Genomic DNA, 14,907 nt, shown 5'->3' on the forward strand with positions numbered 1-14,907 from the left:
AGCATGTTAGCATTAGTGCTTGAGTTCAGCTTAAGGCTGATGAATTTTATACTTTGTTTTTAAGGTTGTGTATGTTCTCGTGAACTATGATGAAAACTTTGACCTGCTGGTGGCGCTAGATGAACAGTCAGAGGATTGTCAAAGTCACTAAGGTTTATTAATGTTATATTCAGGAGAATATGAATGTTCATTTTAATTTTTCAACCGAGTCACATCTATATGGCAAATAATATACAACAACACCAAACGTTCAGCATTTTAAGGTTTTTAGTTGAAGACTTTGGCTTTTCAGCGAGAACACAGAACTTTGGATTGAAAACTATTGGCACATGAAAGGCGTTTGGAAGTTGGTTTGCATTAGTGTGAATATGACCTCAGTGTCACACTGAGGACAAACTGCAGGGAAACACTTTTTTAAACTAAATAAATAAATAAAAAATTCCACAATGATTAAAAATGCATCATCATATTTGTTGATCTTAGTATCAGCCCTCAGATTTGACCACTTCTGTATATTGGACTACTGCTGCCAAATCAGTGTGAACTGCAGCTCTTTGCAGAAATCACGTCTCCTGGTAATCGGAACAGATCAGGGGAGATTATAAAACTAGCATGTGTTTAGAAACTAAAGTAAAGTTTTTCCAGGTTGCTGTTCGCTGATGGGTTAGCTCCTCTAGATTTCCCACATCAACCGCGCGCTGAACCAAGCAGATGTGCTGCTCGAGCGCCTCGTTTTCTCGCTGTAATGTTAACACAGCTGTAGCTGTAGCTGAGTGTGAAGAGTTACCTCCTCGCAGCCGGTGATGGCGCAGCAGCAGAGGTGTCCACAGGGTTTGGGGTTGATCATGGTGGGAACGTGTTCCTTCGCCATCAGGTCGGTGAAGAACTTCTTACTGCGCTCCGTCTTCTTCCTGTAAAAAAAAAAAATCAAAAAACACAAACATATAGAGTGGTTGCTTTAGTCCAATTTTCAAAGTGTGACACTGTGACAAAACTTCAGTCTGTATCTGTTTCCATTCTGTCAAACTGTCCCATTAAAGCTGCTGAACCAGCTGTGACCAGCTCTTGTTCTCAGTGTAGCCGTGGATGTTCAGACAACTGTCACTGGGTCACTGTGACACTGAAGGAAACTTAAAAACGTGAAGCTTCTGAATGAAGTTCTGCAGCCTCTTTCTCCTCTGGTTTCTAAATGGATTTCTGGAGCTTTATTGTGGAGGGACATCAGAGGTAAATGATATCCTCAGGAAGTGGACGTCTCACTGAATCATATCAACATGATTCAGACTCACACTCTGACTCACTTAGGACCTTGAGAAGAAGCAGATTTTTGATGCACACTGCAGCAGCAGTTTATCCCAGCATGCACCGGGCCCTGACCCTGTCTGTCTCACCTCTCGCCATTCAGAGCCATCAGTTTGGCCACGTTGTAGCAGATCCGAGCCTCCAGCACCGTGCAGTTCTCATACGCTTGTCTGAAAATAATACAGAGGAGAGAGAACAGGTTAAATCCTGCGGATCTGCAGCCGACTGGAAACTTCCCTCAGTCAAGTTCACTTAGATCCAAAGAACTCAGGAAGTACGATGTGGAAACATTTCAGATCTGACCAATAAACTGCGATGTTGTATTTCATGAGTTGTCCAGTTTAAATTTTTAAATTTGACATTCGTGTTTCCTGTTAATAACTGTCATTGAAGCACAAATTTAAATAGCATTTTCAATACTGCTCTGCTGTACACCTGAACAGTGCCTTGACTATTTTGAATATAAGGCCATCTGTGTCTGAACCTGATGTCTGTGGCTCGTGGACGCCACATTACTTCCACATGTACAACTACAGACTTACGATTCAATAAGTAAACCAGCAAACAGTGACGTCCTTTCAACATTATGCCATCAGAACATCGTTATCAGGACATTTATTATTAGTGATGAATTAGCATTATCTACATCTGGACAAAAAACAACGTTGTTTAGAGATCAGGACTGATCAGGAAGAAGATCGGTGAACTTACTCAAAGTGCTGTTTGATCTGACTCTCCTCAGCGTATTTAGAGATGCCGTTAATGAATAAAGTGCGTTTCACCTGCAAGACACAAAACTGGGATTAAAACACAAGTCAGAGAAAAAAGAAAAAAAAAAAAAATCAGAACTCAGTAAAGGGAGATTCTCGTTTCAACCTGCGAGAATTAGATCTGGACTTTGTATAAAAGTGTCACCGTGGACACGATTCAATGGGAGCGTATGACTGAACATGAGCTTTGTTGTCTTTTCTCCTACACTGGCATTTTCTCCAAACGCAGATTCTGAACAGTTGACTCATGTTTCCTGGGCTTTCTGTTTTCACCCTCAGCAGCAGTGAACAGTGCGTGTTTCCTACCAGGTCGTCCTCCTTGTAGTGCATCTTGGACGTGTGTCTCCTCATGCTGTAGACGGTCAGGAGCAGATACATGAAGGCGAATGAAGTGTGGAGCCACAACAGATTCGTCCTGGACACAACAAAAATTGGTTTAAATATAAATCTTATTCAATTAATTAAAATCTTTTTTGTTCAGAGCAAACGTGCAACTCCAAGCTATAGACTTGAAGTCGTTTGAAGGTGGATATTTTCTCTTTTGGTGCCAGGCTAACAGTTTCCCTCTGCTTCCAGTCTTTGTGCTAAGCTAGGCTAAACACGTCCTGGACCTGTCTCTGTACTGGACACAGTATTCAGATTAACTTCAGTCTTCTACTTTGACCTTTTTTCAATCATTGTTAAGCTACGGTCAGTGAGCTCAACACTTCCTGCAGATGTTTCACATTAAAAGCCTACTAGGAAAGGGAGAGTTTATGCTATATGAGCCTTCAATGTGAAACATCTGCAGGAAGTGTTGGGTTTCATTGAAGGTCGCTTTCGAGCGATTAAAAGAACAAAGTAGAAGCTACTGGAAATAATTAGTTACTGAAAACAATATTAGTCAGATTTTAAAAGTTACCCGTGTAATGTATCATCGCCTTTATCTGCTGAAACAAATAGGTAACACAAATCATTTGCTGAGGATTACAAAGTCTATATCTGACCACTGGTGTCTGAGTTATCGCCAGTGATGATCAAATGGTCACATTTAGGCCAATCAGCAGCCCCTGTCTTCATAAATGACTCCAGCAGAAATCTTCATGCACTCACCCAGACTTCAGGTTGGCTATCGTGGTGCGTCCAAAGCTGTAGGCGTTGTTTTCTGTAATAAATAAGAGAAGGAGTCAGAGTTCCTCATCAGGAAACCAAACACGAGCCCCGACACCTTATAACCGAGACGCTTAGAACTAAAACTGTTGATTTAGTCCGAATATTCTCAGTTTTAGCAGCAACACTCAAGTGTAGCTCGTACACCTGAAATTTAAAATTCATTCTTGACCTTGGAGTCCATAAAGTCAATTTAGTAGCGGTTCCGGAGCTTTTGGTCATATCACATGATCTTCCTCAGCAGATGGAGTTTGTCCAGTTGTTTTGGAATTGTAGAGGTTCAAATGAGCATTTTCTGAGCACTTTGAAGACTTGTTATCCTTGAAGGCTTAGAAGTTGCCAACCTGGACAAAACAAGTTCTCAAAGTGCTGAGAAAAAAAATGGAAATTTGGGTAACTCCAAATCGAAAGCTGTTTTAACAACTGCATCAAGACAGTTTTTAGTGTGACGGATTGAACCAGAGATCATATAGACATAAGACTTGTCCCCCTTAAAATGTTTGGCGTTTCTGATCAAATGTGACGACTTTTACAATCTGTTTAGTCCGTTCACAAACAAAATATGGACCAATTCAATGGAAAAAACCCACAGTAATCAGAGCTGACATAGAGAAGCTTCTGTTCCTTAAATGTATTTTAGACTTTTACTGCATTTACTTTCATTTAATTTTATCCAAAGCCCCCACTCCTCTTTTGGAGCAAACTCTTTCGGAGAGGAGTTTGAACCTCCATAAACCGCTGTCCGACAGCAGGTAAACAGTAGCATTCATCAGCCACAACGTTAAAACCAACTGCCTAATATTATGTAGGTCCCCCTTGTGCCAACCTCTGAAGGAGTCCTGTGGTATCGAGCTCCAAGACGTTCGCATCAAATTCTTAAAGTCCTGTAGTGGCGAGGTGGGGCCTCCATGGATGGGACTTGTTTTTCCAGCACATGCCACAGATGTTTGATCAGAGTGAGATCTTGGGAATGGGGAATATGGAGACCAAGTCAGCACCTTGAACTCCTTGTCAAGTCCCTCAAACCTTTCCTGGACAATGTTTGCAGTGTGGCAGGCGCTGAAAGAGGCCACTGCCATCAGGGAATACCGTTGGCATGAAGGGGTGTAATTAGGTCTGCAGTAATTTGTAGGTGGGTGGCATGTGTCAAAGTAACACCCACGTGGATGCCTGGACCCATGGTTTCCCAGCAGAACGTTGCCCAGAGCATCACACCACCTCCACCAGCCTGCCTTCTTCCCATAATGCATCCTGCACCATCTCTTCCCCAGATAAAAGACGCACATTCCGTCCACATGATGTAAAAGAAAACATGATTCATCTGACCAGGGCACCTTCTTTCATGCTCCATGGTCCAGTTCCGATGCTCAGGTGTCCATTGTAGGCGCTTTCGACGGTGGACAGGGGTCGGCATGGGCACTCTGACCGGTCTGCGGCTACGCGGCCCCATACGCAGCAAGCTGCGATACACTGTGTTCTATCATAGCCAGCATTAAGGTTTTCAGCAATGTGTGGTACAGTAGCTGTTCAGTGGGACTGGACCACGCAGGCCAGCCTTCGCTCCCCACGAGCATCAATGAGCCTTGGACGCCCCCGTGACCCTGTTGCCAGTTCACCGGTTGTCCTTCCTTGGACCACTTTTGGTGGGTGCTGACCGCTGCATACCGGGAACACCCCTCAAAACCTGCTGTTTTGGAGGTGCTCTGACCCAGTCGTCTAGCCATCACAGTTTGGCTCTTGTCAAGTCACTCAGATCCTTACGCTTGTCCATTTTACCTGCGTCCAACACATCAACTTCGAGTACTGACCGTCCACCTGCTGCCTAATATACCCCCCCCCCGTACAGGTGCCATGGTAAAAAGACAATCAGTGTTATAAACTTCACCTGTCGGATTTTTTATCGTTGTGGCTGATCAGTGTATGTGGTTTTTATTACGGTGGAAAATGAATTTTGGTGGATTATTTAAGCAAATTACCAAACCGTGAATTCTAAATGATGGATTCAGACCCCGGATTCACTACACTACTGAGACACAGTGACGACCTGCAGCACGGTTACTACAGAGCTAGAAATCCTGATCACACAGAGTACAGGTTGAGCTAAAACCACCATCTACCATCAGACAGCAAACACGGACCTACAGACCACCATAGCTCGGATCTGACTGCTATTACCTTCTTTAGAAGGAGGTCCAGGTGCTCCTTGGTTTAGGAAAGCATCTTTACTGATAATTCTGACTAAAATCAATGAGACACAAAGCGAGAACACTTCAGTCCACGTGCTGAATCTCAGAAGTGAGTCTACAAGCTGCTTTTAACAGAGGGTCAGCAGACATGTCTTTGTATTGAGGGGTCACAAAGTAAAGTTTGGGAACCGTTGCTCTGGATGGCCACTGAGTGGCGACCTCTAACAGGTGTGGTTGTGTTGGTGTTGTTCGTACCCAGCAGGTCTCCAGAGAAGTTGACGGGAAGGACGATGCCGACAGAGAGAACTCCGACTACAACCAGCAGGCCGATGATGTGACGCTGGAAGGAAAGGTAGTGAACAGCGTCCTCCCCACATTTCTCCCTGATCTCTTCATCCCTGCAGGAGGAGGAGGACGGGTCAGTCAACAAAATCGGACTTCGGTAGCGTACCATCTAATTCGTAAAGGTGTGTCTGGAAACCGTTTTTTGTATCTGTAAACTTGATTTTGTGAGTCCGTACAATTAAGTTTGTAGCATGTATATCACTGATGTAAATGAGGTGGACAGCGAGCGGACACACACACACACACACACACACACACACACACGTGTGCAAGTTTTTTAGGTGTGTGAAAGTCATCATACAGGCCTGACACCGAAGGCACGAATTTACAAAACAGAGCTTGTAGACAGAAACTTCAATGTTCAGACCGAGCAAAGGCCTGAATTTGTAGGCTCACAGCGCAGAGTTTACAGGTACCGAACTAAGATTACAGGTAAAAATAAAAAAACCTTGATGAATGATATAATATATACTGATATAATGACACACTGGTTTCGTGTCAAAAAGAATCTCAGGCACCAGATTAACAGACACTAACATAAATGGACATATAACATAATGGACAAGAAATGGATGAGAGCACAGACGGATACCAACATGAATAAATCTCGATTTTTCTATTTTTTTCCTGTGAATTGTGTTGATACATAATGTTTAAGGAAAAAAAACCACTCGTGTTTATGAGCTGGATCCACTTTCCTGCTCTGAACCGTCGGAGTGTGTTCGAAGATGAGACGACAAAGTCGATACTCACTTTATTCTGAAGATGGCCGTCAGCCATGAGCAGAAGCCCTGCAGGTAAACACACACAAAATTCACAAAGTCGAAAACAGAAACACGCAAACATTTCATGTGACTGTACAGGTATGAGCTGCGTTTTAAGCCAGTTTTTGTTTTTTCTGATATCCTAGAATTTTATCCAGATATTTTAGTCTCACTGGCTGCTGGAGCTTTGGCTTGTTTACGTTTCATTTCATTTGATTTATTTATACATATTTTTTCATTTCTACAAAACATTGGATTTGACTTGTTCTTTGGAGTTCCAGATCTCAGACTGACGAAAACGATTTTCTATTTATAACATGAAGATTCTGCTTCCTGTGGGCGTGCGGGTGCGTCAGGTGAGTGGGCGGAGCTTCAGTTGATGACTGGCAGTCTCAGGTTGACGACCTCTGAGCCGATGGGTGTTAAACTGGATTATCATCAACAGATTAAAAGCAAACAGAAACCTAATGAGCCCGACCTTCGCTGCAGGATGTCCCGATCTGACAAACGACACTGCACGACTACAAACCTTACACACACGTCGGCAAACAAACTGTACACCTGATCTGCTGAAGTCTGGGACTCAAGCTGCAGGAAGTGTTGTGTCGTTGTCCGGTATAAAGAGTTAAACCGCGAGGATTCGACAGCGAAGACAATATGAAAATACGATAATGGGACTTTTAAAAGCTGATGAATCAGGAACAAACTATTTGCCTTTATCAATATATCAAAACTAATAATTGAATTAAAGAAGCGCATGTCCTCTCTGCATAAATTCAAACTCTTATACTGCAGTTTACATTTGCACCACCAGAGGACGCTGCACCATCATCCATGATGACTCAGAAGTATGGAGGCCCATTTCCACCCGCAAAAAAAAAAACGAAAAAAAAAGAAGAAAAGATAAAGTTAGTCATGGTAAATGAAGATGTTCCTTGCAAGTCAAAATAACTTTGGCCTACTAAGTCAAAATGACGAGACAGAACGTTTTCTGACGTCCCACGAGTTTATCATGACTAACTTCTCCTCATGTTTTATTTTCCTGGAGGAAACTGTCTTCCACAGAGACGAGACACTGGTCAGTCATTCATTCATATTCTACCAGTCCTGAGGTTTTCGGATGCTCACGCTGTCACCCGCCTCGGACACAGTCAACATGACTATACCCCCCCAGTGGCCCCCCATCCCGTTATTTTAGACAAAGCATTTTAAGGCAGACGATCGGTGTTTCAGCTCTAAGTTTTGGAACTACAGTTCCCATTATGCCTTGGGTTGTTTTTGGGTTTTTTTTTGCCTCTATCTGTTTCCGTTCCGTCAAACTGTCCCATTAAAAGCTGCTGAATCAGCTGTGACCAGCTCCTGTTCTCAGAGTAGCCGTGGACGTTCAGACAACTGGGTCACTGTGCTACTGAAGGAAACTTAAAAACTGGAAGATTCTGAATGAAGTTCTGCAGCCTGTTTTTCCTCTGGTCTCTAAGTGGATTTCTGGAGCTTCATCCTGGAGGGACATCGGAGGTAAATTATGTCCACAGGAAGTGGACGTCAAACTGAATCACATCAACACGTGATTCATGTCTAACTTCAGGTGTGACTTAGTTAGGACTCTGAGAAGGATGACGGTTTCTGACAGAAACTGGATCAGTCCGTCTCTGAATGTTTTAAAGAATCTTCATCTCCATGATCTCTGTCACTGCTGTAGCTCCACCTGCTGACAAACTACATGAACTAACTTCCTGTTGCTTTTACCTGTACACACCTGTCCCTATCACCTCACACAGTATCTTTGTTTCACGTCTCTCCCTCCTGTCCACTCCTTCACCTGTCCCTCACCCCCCTGGGGAGGCCCTTCCCAGTCTAAAAACATCTGAAGGCAATGAGGAAGAGGAGGAGCAGTGATGAAGGTGTCCTTACGTTGTCTCTCTGGTCGAAGTCGACGGAGCTGGAAACGGAGGTGAGTCGTTCGTAGCGGTCGGGTGTCTCAGAGTGCATCGCCGAGGCAACGCTGAGGAGACAGACAGGAAGGAGTCAGCTGACCGTTAGCTGTTAGAATGTAGCCACTCTGACCTTTGACCTCTGAATCTGAAGGCCGATTGGACCCCTGAGGTTAGTTCCTCTGGTTCCTCCAACATGAGACACTAAACACAGAGGGCTCTAACAGGAAGTAGAATGAAAGCTAACACCAACAGCTTCCTGTCAACAAAACCGCTGCGTCTCAGCAGAAACAGGACAGATGTGTTTCCAGATGTGGGCACCGTTCTCTGTTAACAATGTTCCTATAAATCGTCACCAGTCACAACCGAACTTCCCGCCACACCCAGGCCGGTTCGGTCCAGGTGTTCTCACTCCATCGGGTTCACCAGGACACGTCAAAGCTGACATCATGTCCATCCTGCAACTGCTTCTACGTCCCTTTATTGAGTTTTAATATTTCTCAGGGCTAAATGTGTGTGTCTGACTTTATCTGCTGTCGATGTTTCTTAAAGCCTCAGTATAATGTGTGTGCTGGGCTCTGGCTTGGATGTTATTGTCTATATGTCACTGTCAGCGACTTTCAGTTCTATGAAGCAGGTCAGTTCAGTCAGAGCCGAGCTGAGATGAGATGGTGATCCCGACCGTCCCAGTTGCTAACTGATCCACCTGCGCCTCCCCAGATACACAAGTCCGAACTTGTGTATCTTTTGTAGTGAGAAAGGACTAATCTGTTGGGTTAGCTAACGAGCTAACTAGCACCTCACAGGATTACGACACAATGAGCTACAAACACAAACAGCCTGTTACCTTTTCACCGGTTCATAGTTATCTCTGTCTCGTCTTCGACTGAATTAACGTTAAAATGGAGAGAGGTGTGGAGCAGTGTTAGCATCACATCTGTTAGCATCATATTCTGTTAGCATCACATCTATTAGCATTGTATTCTGTTAGCATCACATCTGTTAACATCTCTTCTGTTATCATCACATCTGTTATCATCACATCTGTTAACATCTCTTCTGTTAGCATCACATTCTGTTAGCATCACATTCTGTTAGCATCACATCTGTTAGCATCATATTCTGTTAGCATCACATATATCAGCATTGTATTCTGTTAGCATCACATCTGTTAACATCTCTTCTGTTATCATCACATCTGTTAACATCTCTTCTGTTATCATCACATTCTGTTAGCATCACATTCTGTTAGCATCATATTCTGTTAGCATCATATTCTGTTACCATCACATCTGTTAGCATCATATTCTGTTAGCATCATATTCTGTTACCATCACATCTGTTAGCATCATATTCTGTTAGCATCACATATATCAGCATTGTATTCTGTTATCATCACATCTGTTAACATCTCTTCTGTTGGCATCATATTCTGTTAGCATTGTATTCTGTTAGCATTGTATTCTGTTAGCATTGTATTCTGTTAGCATCACATCTGTTAACATCTCTTCTGTTAACATCATATTCTGTCGGCATCTCATCTATTAGCATCACATTAGCCAGCAGAGACTGATCCAAAGATGTTTTTTTCATTTCAATATGAGGCGCAAACACACACAGAACGAACGAACGAACGAACGAACGAACGAACGAACGAACGAACGAACGAACGAACGAACGAACGAACGAACAAACAAACAAACAAACAAACAAACAAACAAACAAACAAACAAACAAACAAACAAAACAAACAAACAAACAAACAAACAAACAAACAAACAGAGTCAGGTCAGTTTTCATCTTGTATGGGGGTGATTGGTGCCACACAAAAGCGCTACTTCCTGGCCTGTTGTTTAACTTTGTGTTGTTCCAACAATTTATTGTTTTTCTGAGAAGTTTATTATTATCATTATTATCATTACTCCTGCCTCAGCACACACACTGAACTCACACAGACAGAAGTAGTAGTTGTGGTACAGTAGCCCGGATGTGTCAGTTGACGGTGATCAAATTGCTGTTGCCACTGAAAAACAGGTAATGTATCCCTACAAGTTGACACACGTCGAGATGCGACCTGTGTGTTGCTGTACATAACATTTTCATTGTCTTCTCCAAAATCTCACGGACGATCTTCTGTCAGAAAAATGATCAGCAGCTTTTTTTAATAATCCCTCACTCGAACCAAAAGGCCCAAAACTCTCTGGTTGTAGTTCCACACATGTAACAATTTTCTGCTTTTCTTTGTCACATAACGGGAAATGTAATATCTTCAAGTCAGACAAAATAAGCAAAATGATCCATCATCATCACTGTGGCATTTTTTCTCTATTGTTTAACATTTCACAGACTCACGATCAATCGGCTAAGTGAGAAAATAACTCAAGTTAATAGATAATGAACATAATTGTTATTTACTGCAGCCGCAGTAAATTCAGCAACAGTGTTGAAAATGATCACCTGATCATTATCTATAAAATGTCAGATAATGGACTGCCACTCACTATAATGTCTGGTTTATTTAGCAGACATTATAGTGAGCGTCAGTCCAGCGTGACGCCTTCAAATGTCTCGTTTTGTCCAACCAGCAGTCCAAAACACAAAGACATTCAGTCACTGTCAGGAGACAAAGGAAAGCAGCAAAACATCCAGTATTTCAGCTCTAAACGTGGCAGTTTTCGTTATGTAATAGAGCCAGAATTTAACAGGACCGGATGACAGAGTCCTTTGGGAGATGAAATTAAATATTTAAAATGAACAACACAACAACACAACAAACATGTGTTTTAACTTTATGTGCATGTGTGTTAGATAAATTAGGTCAGCTGGTAGACAGGTAAGCGAATCTGTTTCATCCCTGCCTGTAGGGGGCAGCACAGCCACCCTCCGCTGTTAATTCAGGGTAACATTAACACTTCATCTCTCACAGAGACAGTAACACACCAACATCCACGTGGTAGGTGGCACAAATAACCCCCTATACATACACACACAAACACAAACTGAATATAAGAAGAAGTCGTGTTAGTGCACCAATCAGAGAGCAGAACCCTGTTAATGAAACCAGAAGAGGAGGAGGAGGAGGAGGAGGAAGATGTTAGCAGACAAACCAAACATGGAGGAAGCAGCAACATACTATTCCCGCTCCTCCAGGTCGCTGAAACGCTTCTTCAGTCTTCAGGATGAGAAACAGAAAGAAAATAAAAAGCTGCTGTGAGAGAGAAACGTCACGGAGAGGAGAACAACACAAGAGGAAGGCAAACTCTAACAGTTCATACAGAAGAAGAAGAATCCAACAACCGTCAGTGTTTTCTATTTCCATCCGTCTGCCAATAAAAAGCCTGCGTTTCTCCTTTGGCCATAAAAGTCTGAACCCTCAGTCTGCGACTGTTCTCATAGAGGATCTCACGTTTCATCTAAAACTGCTTCAGATGTGTTAGAAGATTCCCCAGCTTCATCAAATCGATCAGTCCACACTGACTCGACGCCCCCGCAGCCCCCCACCCAGTCTATTTTTGCATTAATTTTTGAATTGCTGTTCAAAATTTTCAAACTAATCAGAGGTATCTAGTAATTAGTGGACGTAACTCCAGTTCTATGAGTACGTGCGTAGCCCTCTAACGGGCTCCACTATTGGTTAATCGCTTCGAGGCTCCGCCCTGGCACCCCGAGACAGATCTCTGCACTCACTGTCCAATCAGGAGATGGTGATGGCACAGTGCAGTCCCCCGTAAAACCACAGCACACATGCTGCTCGTCTCCCTTTGGCACTCAGCTACATATACCAAAAAGGGGGTCAGCTGGACATGCACTTAGAGGGCTATGCACGTCGTCTGTAACATGCTATAGAACTGGAACACCATTTCGTAGTGCTCTGCCCTCTAACAGGCTCGGCTATTGGTTAACACCAAAGGCGAAGGCCATTAGGGACTGATTTACTCCCAGCCTGACCCCAGGTTTGACCCCTGAAGGCCAGCAAGTGACTGGGCGAGAGAAACCGCAACAAACGAGCCTAGTCCAACAGTTCTGGCACCACCTGCCTAAGGGTCCCGAGGACAGGTACCTGCCACACTACGTGACAACACTGCCTCTACGCGACATTCTCCCTCAGACGGTGTCCCGGGCACCGAATGAGACACTGAACCAGCAGTTGTGTCTCTGAGGTACGACTGTACAAAGGTGGAAGTGGAAAACCAGGATGCAGCCAAGCAGATATCATTCACCGACACATCCCTAAACAGGGAAGTCGAAGCCACGACCCCCCCAGTGGAATGCACCCTGGGGCCCATTGGGGGGGTACGAGCCATGGCCTCGTCGCTCCTGTCGTTTGCATCGCAAATCCAATGAGCAATTCGCTGAGCAGACAGCGGAGGCCCCTGGACCTGCGTGCCATTGCAAACAAACAACTGACCGGACGTCCTCAGGCCCACTGTGAGGTCCAGGTAAGCCTGCACAGGCCCCTCTCCTCATCGCTACCATGAGGTGGAGGGAAAAACGCCTTCAGCCAGATGATTCTTGACCTGAAGGAGAAACTGATGACCTTGGGCTGAAAGGAAGGGTCAGGTTGCGGGTCGCCGTCTTTGCTGACAGACATGCAGGAGAGGTCCAAGAGATCCCCAGCCCTCTTAGCAGAGGCGAGCGCCAGCAGGACTGCAGTCTTAATTGACATACTCCAGGCCTGCCTGTTACAACGATTCAAAAGGGGGGCCTGCGACACCATCTAAAACCGTCTGCAGGTCCCACTGGGGAACGAGACGACCAGCAACGGACCTCACCCTGTGGACCCCTAACAGGAAGCGCTCGACTAGTGGATGGCTCTTGGCCGTGAAGTGGCCCCAACCATCATGGCCCTCATTGGACCTCCGAGAATCTCCTCCGCCAACGGCTCGTGTGGGTGAGCTCGTTCATGGAGCCAGCCGGGGAAAAGCCAGTTGCTGATAGCCAGCAGACAGATAGTGGGTCTGGCCGCTGTGTCTGTGAGACCACATCCACATGAAGCCGTCTAAACTTTAAAACTCAGGTAAATCTCCTCTTCTTCACACTCTTTTCAGTAAAACAACAAAACTGCATCACATCAACATCTGGTGAGGAGTGAGACGGTCAGCTGATAACATCTGGATTTTATCATCAGAGTCCTGACAGCAGCTCTGCTGTGCTCAGACAGATCCACGTCTAAACTGATGGATCACAGAGAAAGCGAGAGGAGACCTCAGGTCGTCTTCTTCACCTCACTGTCTCACAGCTCCGACCCTCGCTGAGCCGCTACGGCTGAAACACCGAGCTGCACTTTAACAGCTCCACATTCTGGACACAGTTTTACTGAAACTCTCTGTTTCTGGGGAGAAAAACTCGGTTTTATTCTGAAACAGAGAGAAAAAGACTAGTTTACAGATTGAACTCGGAAGTCGCTGACAGACGCTGAATGGAGGTCAGAGCTTGTGAGCTGAACGTGTTGCTCACGTCTCGCTTTTAATGTGGATTCCCAGTTAGTCTTACTGGATGTTAGCATTTAAAGTGGTTCTTGTCCTACCTCAAGGGCAGGACCTGCTTTGTCCTGGTTTTTGAGTGTGGACTGGCTCATTGTTGCCTCTTGTGGCCGTTGGGAGAAAAACAGTAACCAGTAGGTGTTTTGTGACCTTTAGGCCTCAGGGGGCAGTAACGAGACCATTACAGTCCAGTAATGAGGTGAAGAAGACGCCGCACTAGAAAACCGACGTGGACAAACAACACAGAGGTGAGATCTGGAGCCCTGCGCCGGGAACCACACGAGAACTGTTTTGTTCCGTTTGTTACTCAGAAGCTTTTGCGCCTGTGTTGTTGTGCATGATTAAATCTTTATTTACCTGTCGGCGTCGGTGACCAGCGCCAGGCGGCCATAGTCCCATGCAACTTTCCGTAGAATAGAAAAGACAAAGAGCAGCACCTGAAGAAGAAAGAGGAAGACTTCCTGTTAGACTTCTAATGGAAAAATGTAAACACATGATGTAGGTGAGAGGTCAAAGGTCGTGGACAGAAACACAATGAAAACACAAAGTGTGGTCACCGGGGTCGCAGATTTCAGAGATGAAGGACAAAGGACCAAAATACAAACTCAGTAAATCTGCAGCTGAAGCTCGGCAGAGTGACTGTACATCAATGTGCGGGTCGATGTGGATGTTCCTCCAGCTGTGAAGCTGCAGTATTGATTTTTCCAACAGTTAGTGAACACCACAGCAGGAAAAACAAAACAGCAGCTCCCACATTGCGACCTGTTTTCACACCAACCAGATCTGTGTCCTGATTCAACGCTAAACGCCGACTGTCAAACATCTGCAGACGCATTTCACGTTTTTATCACCTGTTCGACGCCTTCTGTTTGTGAAGCACTTCTGTTCTGAAAGGTAAAATGTAAATAAATCCCACTGTGGATGGACACTATTGTCCCACAATGCACTGCACAGAGGAAACTGAGGAGGTGGTCACA

The 14,907-nt window shown here is 44.5% G+C and overlaps 1 protein-coding gene across 4 annotated transcripts in view; it reads right to left on the reverse strand.

Annotated features, from left to right (window-relative positions):
* The window catches only part of LOC120800651 (CSC1-like protein 2), a 40,703-nt gene that overhangs the window by 11,373 nt on the left and 14,423 nt on the right, over positions 1-14,907 (reverse strand). For 3 of the 4 annotated variants that reach the window (XM_040146904.1, XM_040146903.1, XM_040146902.1), the window contains exons 3-12: positions 14,288-14,367; positions 11,581-11,619; positions 8,428-8,518; positions 6,506-6,543; positions 5,663-5,805; positions 3,165-3,216; positions 2,379-2,487; positions 2,014-2,084; positions 1,392-1,472; positions 788-911 (exon numbers count right to left, since the gene is read on the reverse strand). In XM_040146904.1, the coding sequence (XP_040002838.1) occupies positions 788-911; positions 1,392-1,472; positions 2,014-2,084; positions 2,379-2,487; positions 3,165-3,216; positions 5,663-5,805; positions 6,506-6,543; positions 8,428-8,518; positions 11,581-11,619; positions 14,288-14,367 (828 nt within the window). The remainder of the gene's footprint in view (positions 1-787; positions 912-1,391; positions 1,473-2,013; positions 2,085-2,378; positions 2,488-3,164; positions 3,217-5,662; positions 5,806-6,505; positions 6,544-8,427; positions 8,519-11,580; positions 11,620-14,287; positions 14,368-14,907) is intronic. The other variant, XM_040146905.1, reaches the window with a different exon arrangement.

This window comes from Xiphias gladius, chromosome 15 (assembly GCF_016859285.1).
Source record: "Xiphias gladius isolate SHS-SW01 ecotype Sanya breed wild chromosome 15, ASM1685928v1, whole genome shotgun sequence".
NCBI lineage: Eukaryota > Metazoa > Chordata > Actinopteri > Istiophoriformes > Xiphiidae > Xiphias > Xiphias gladius.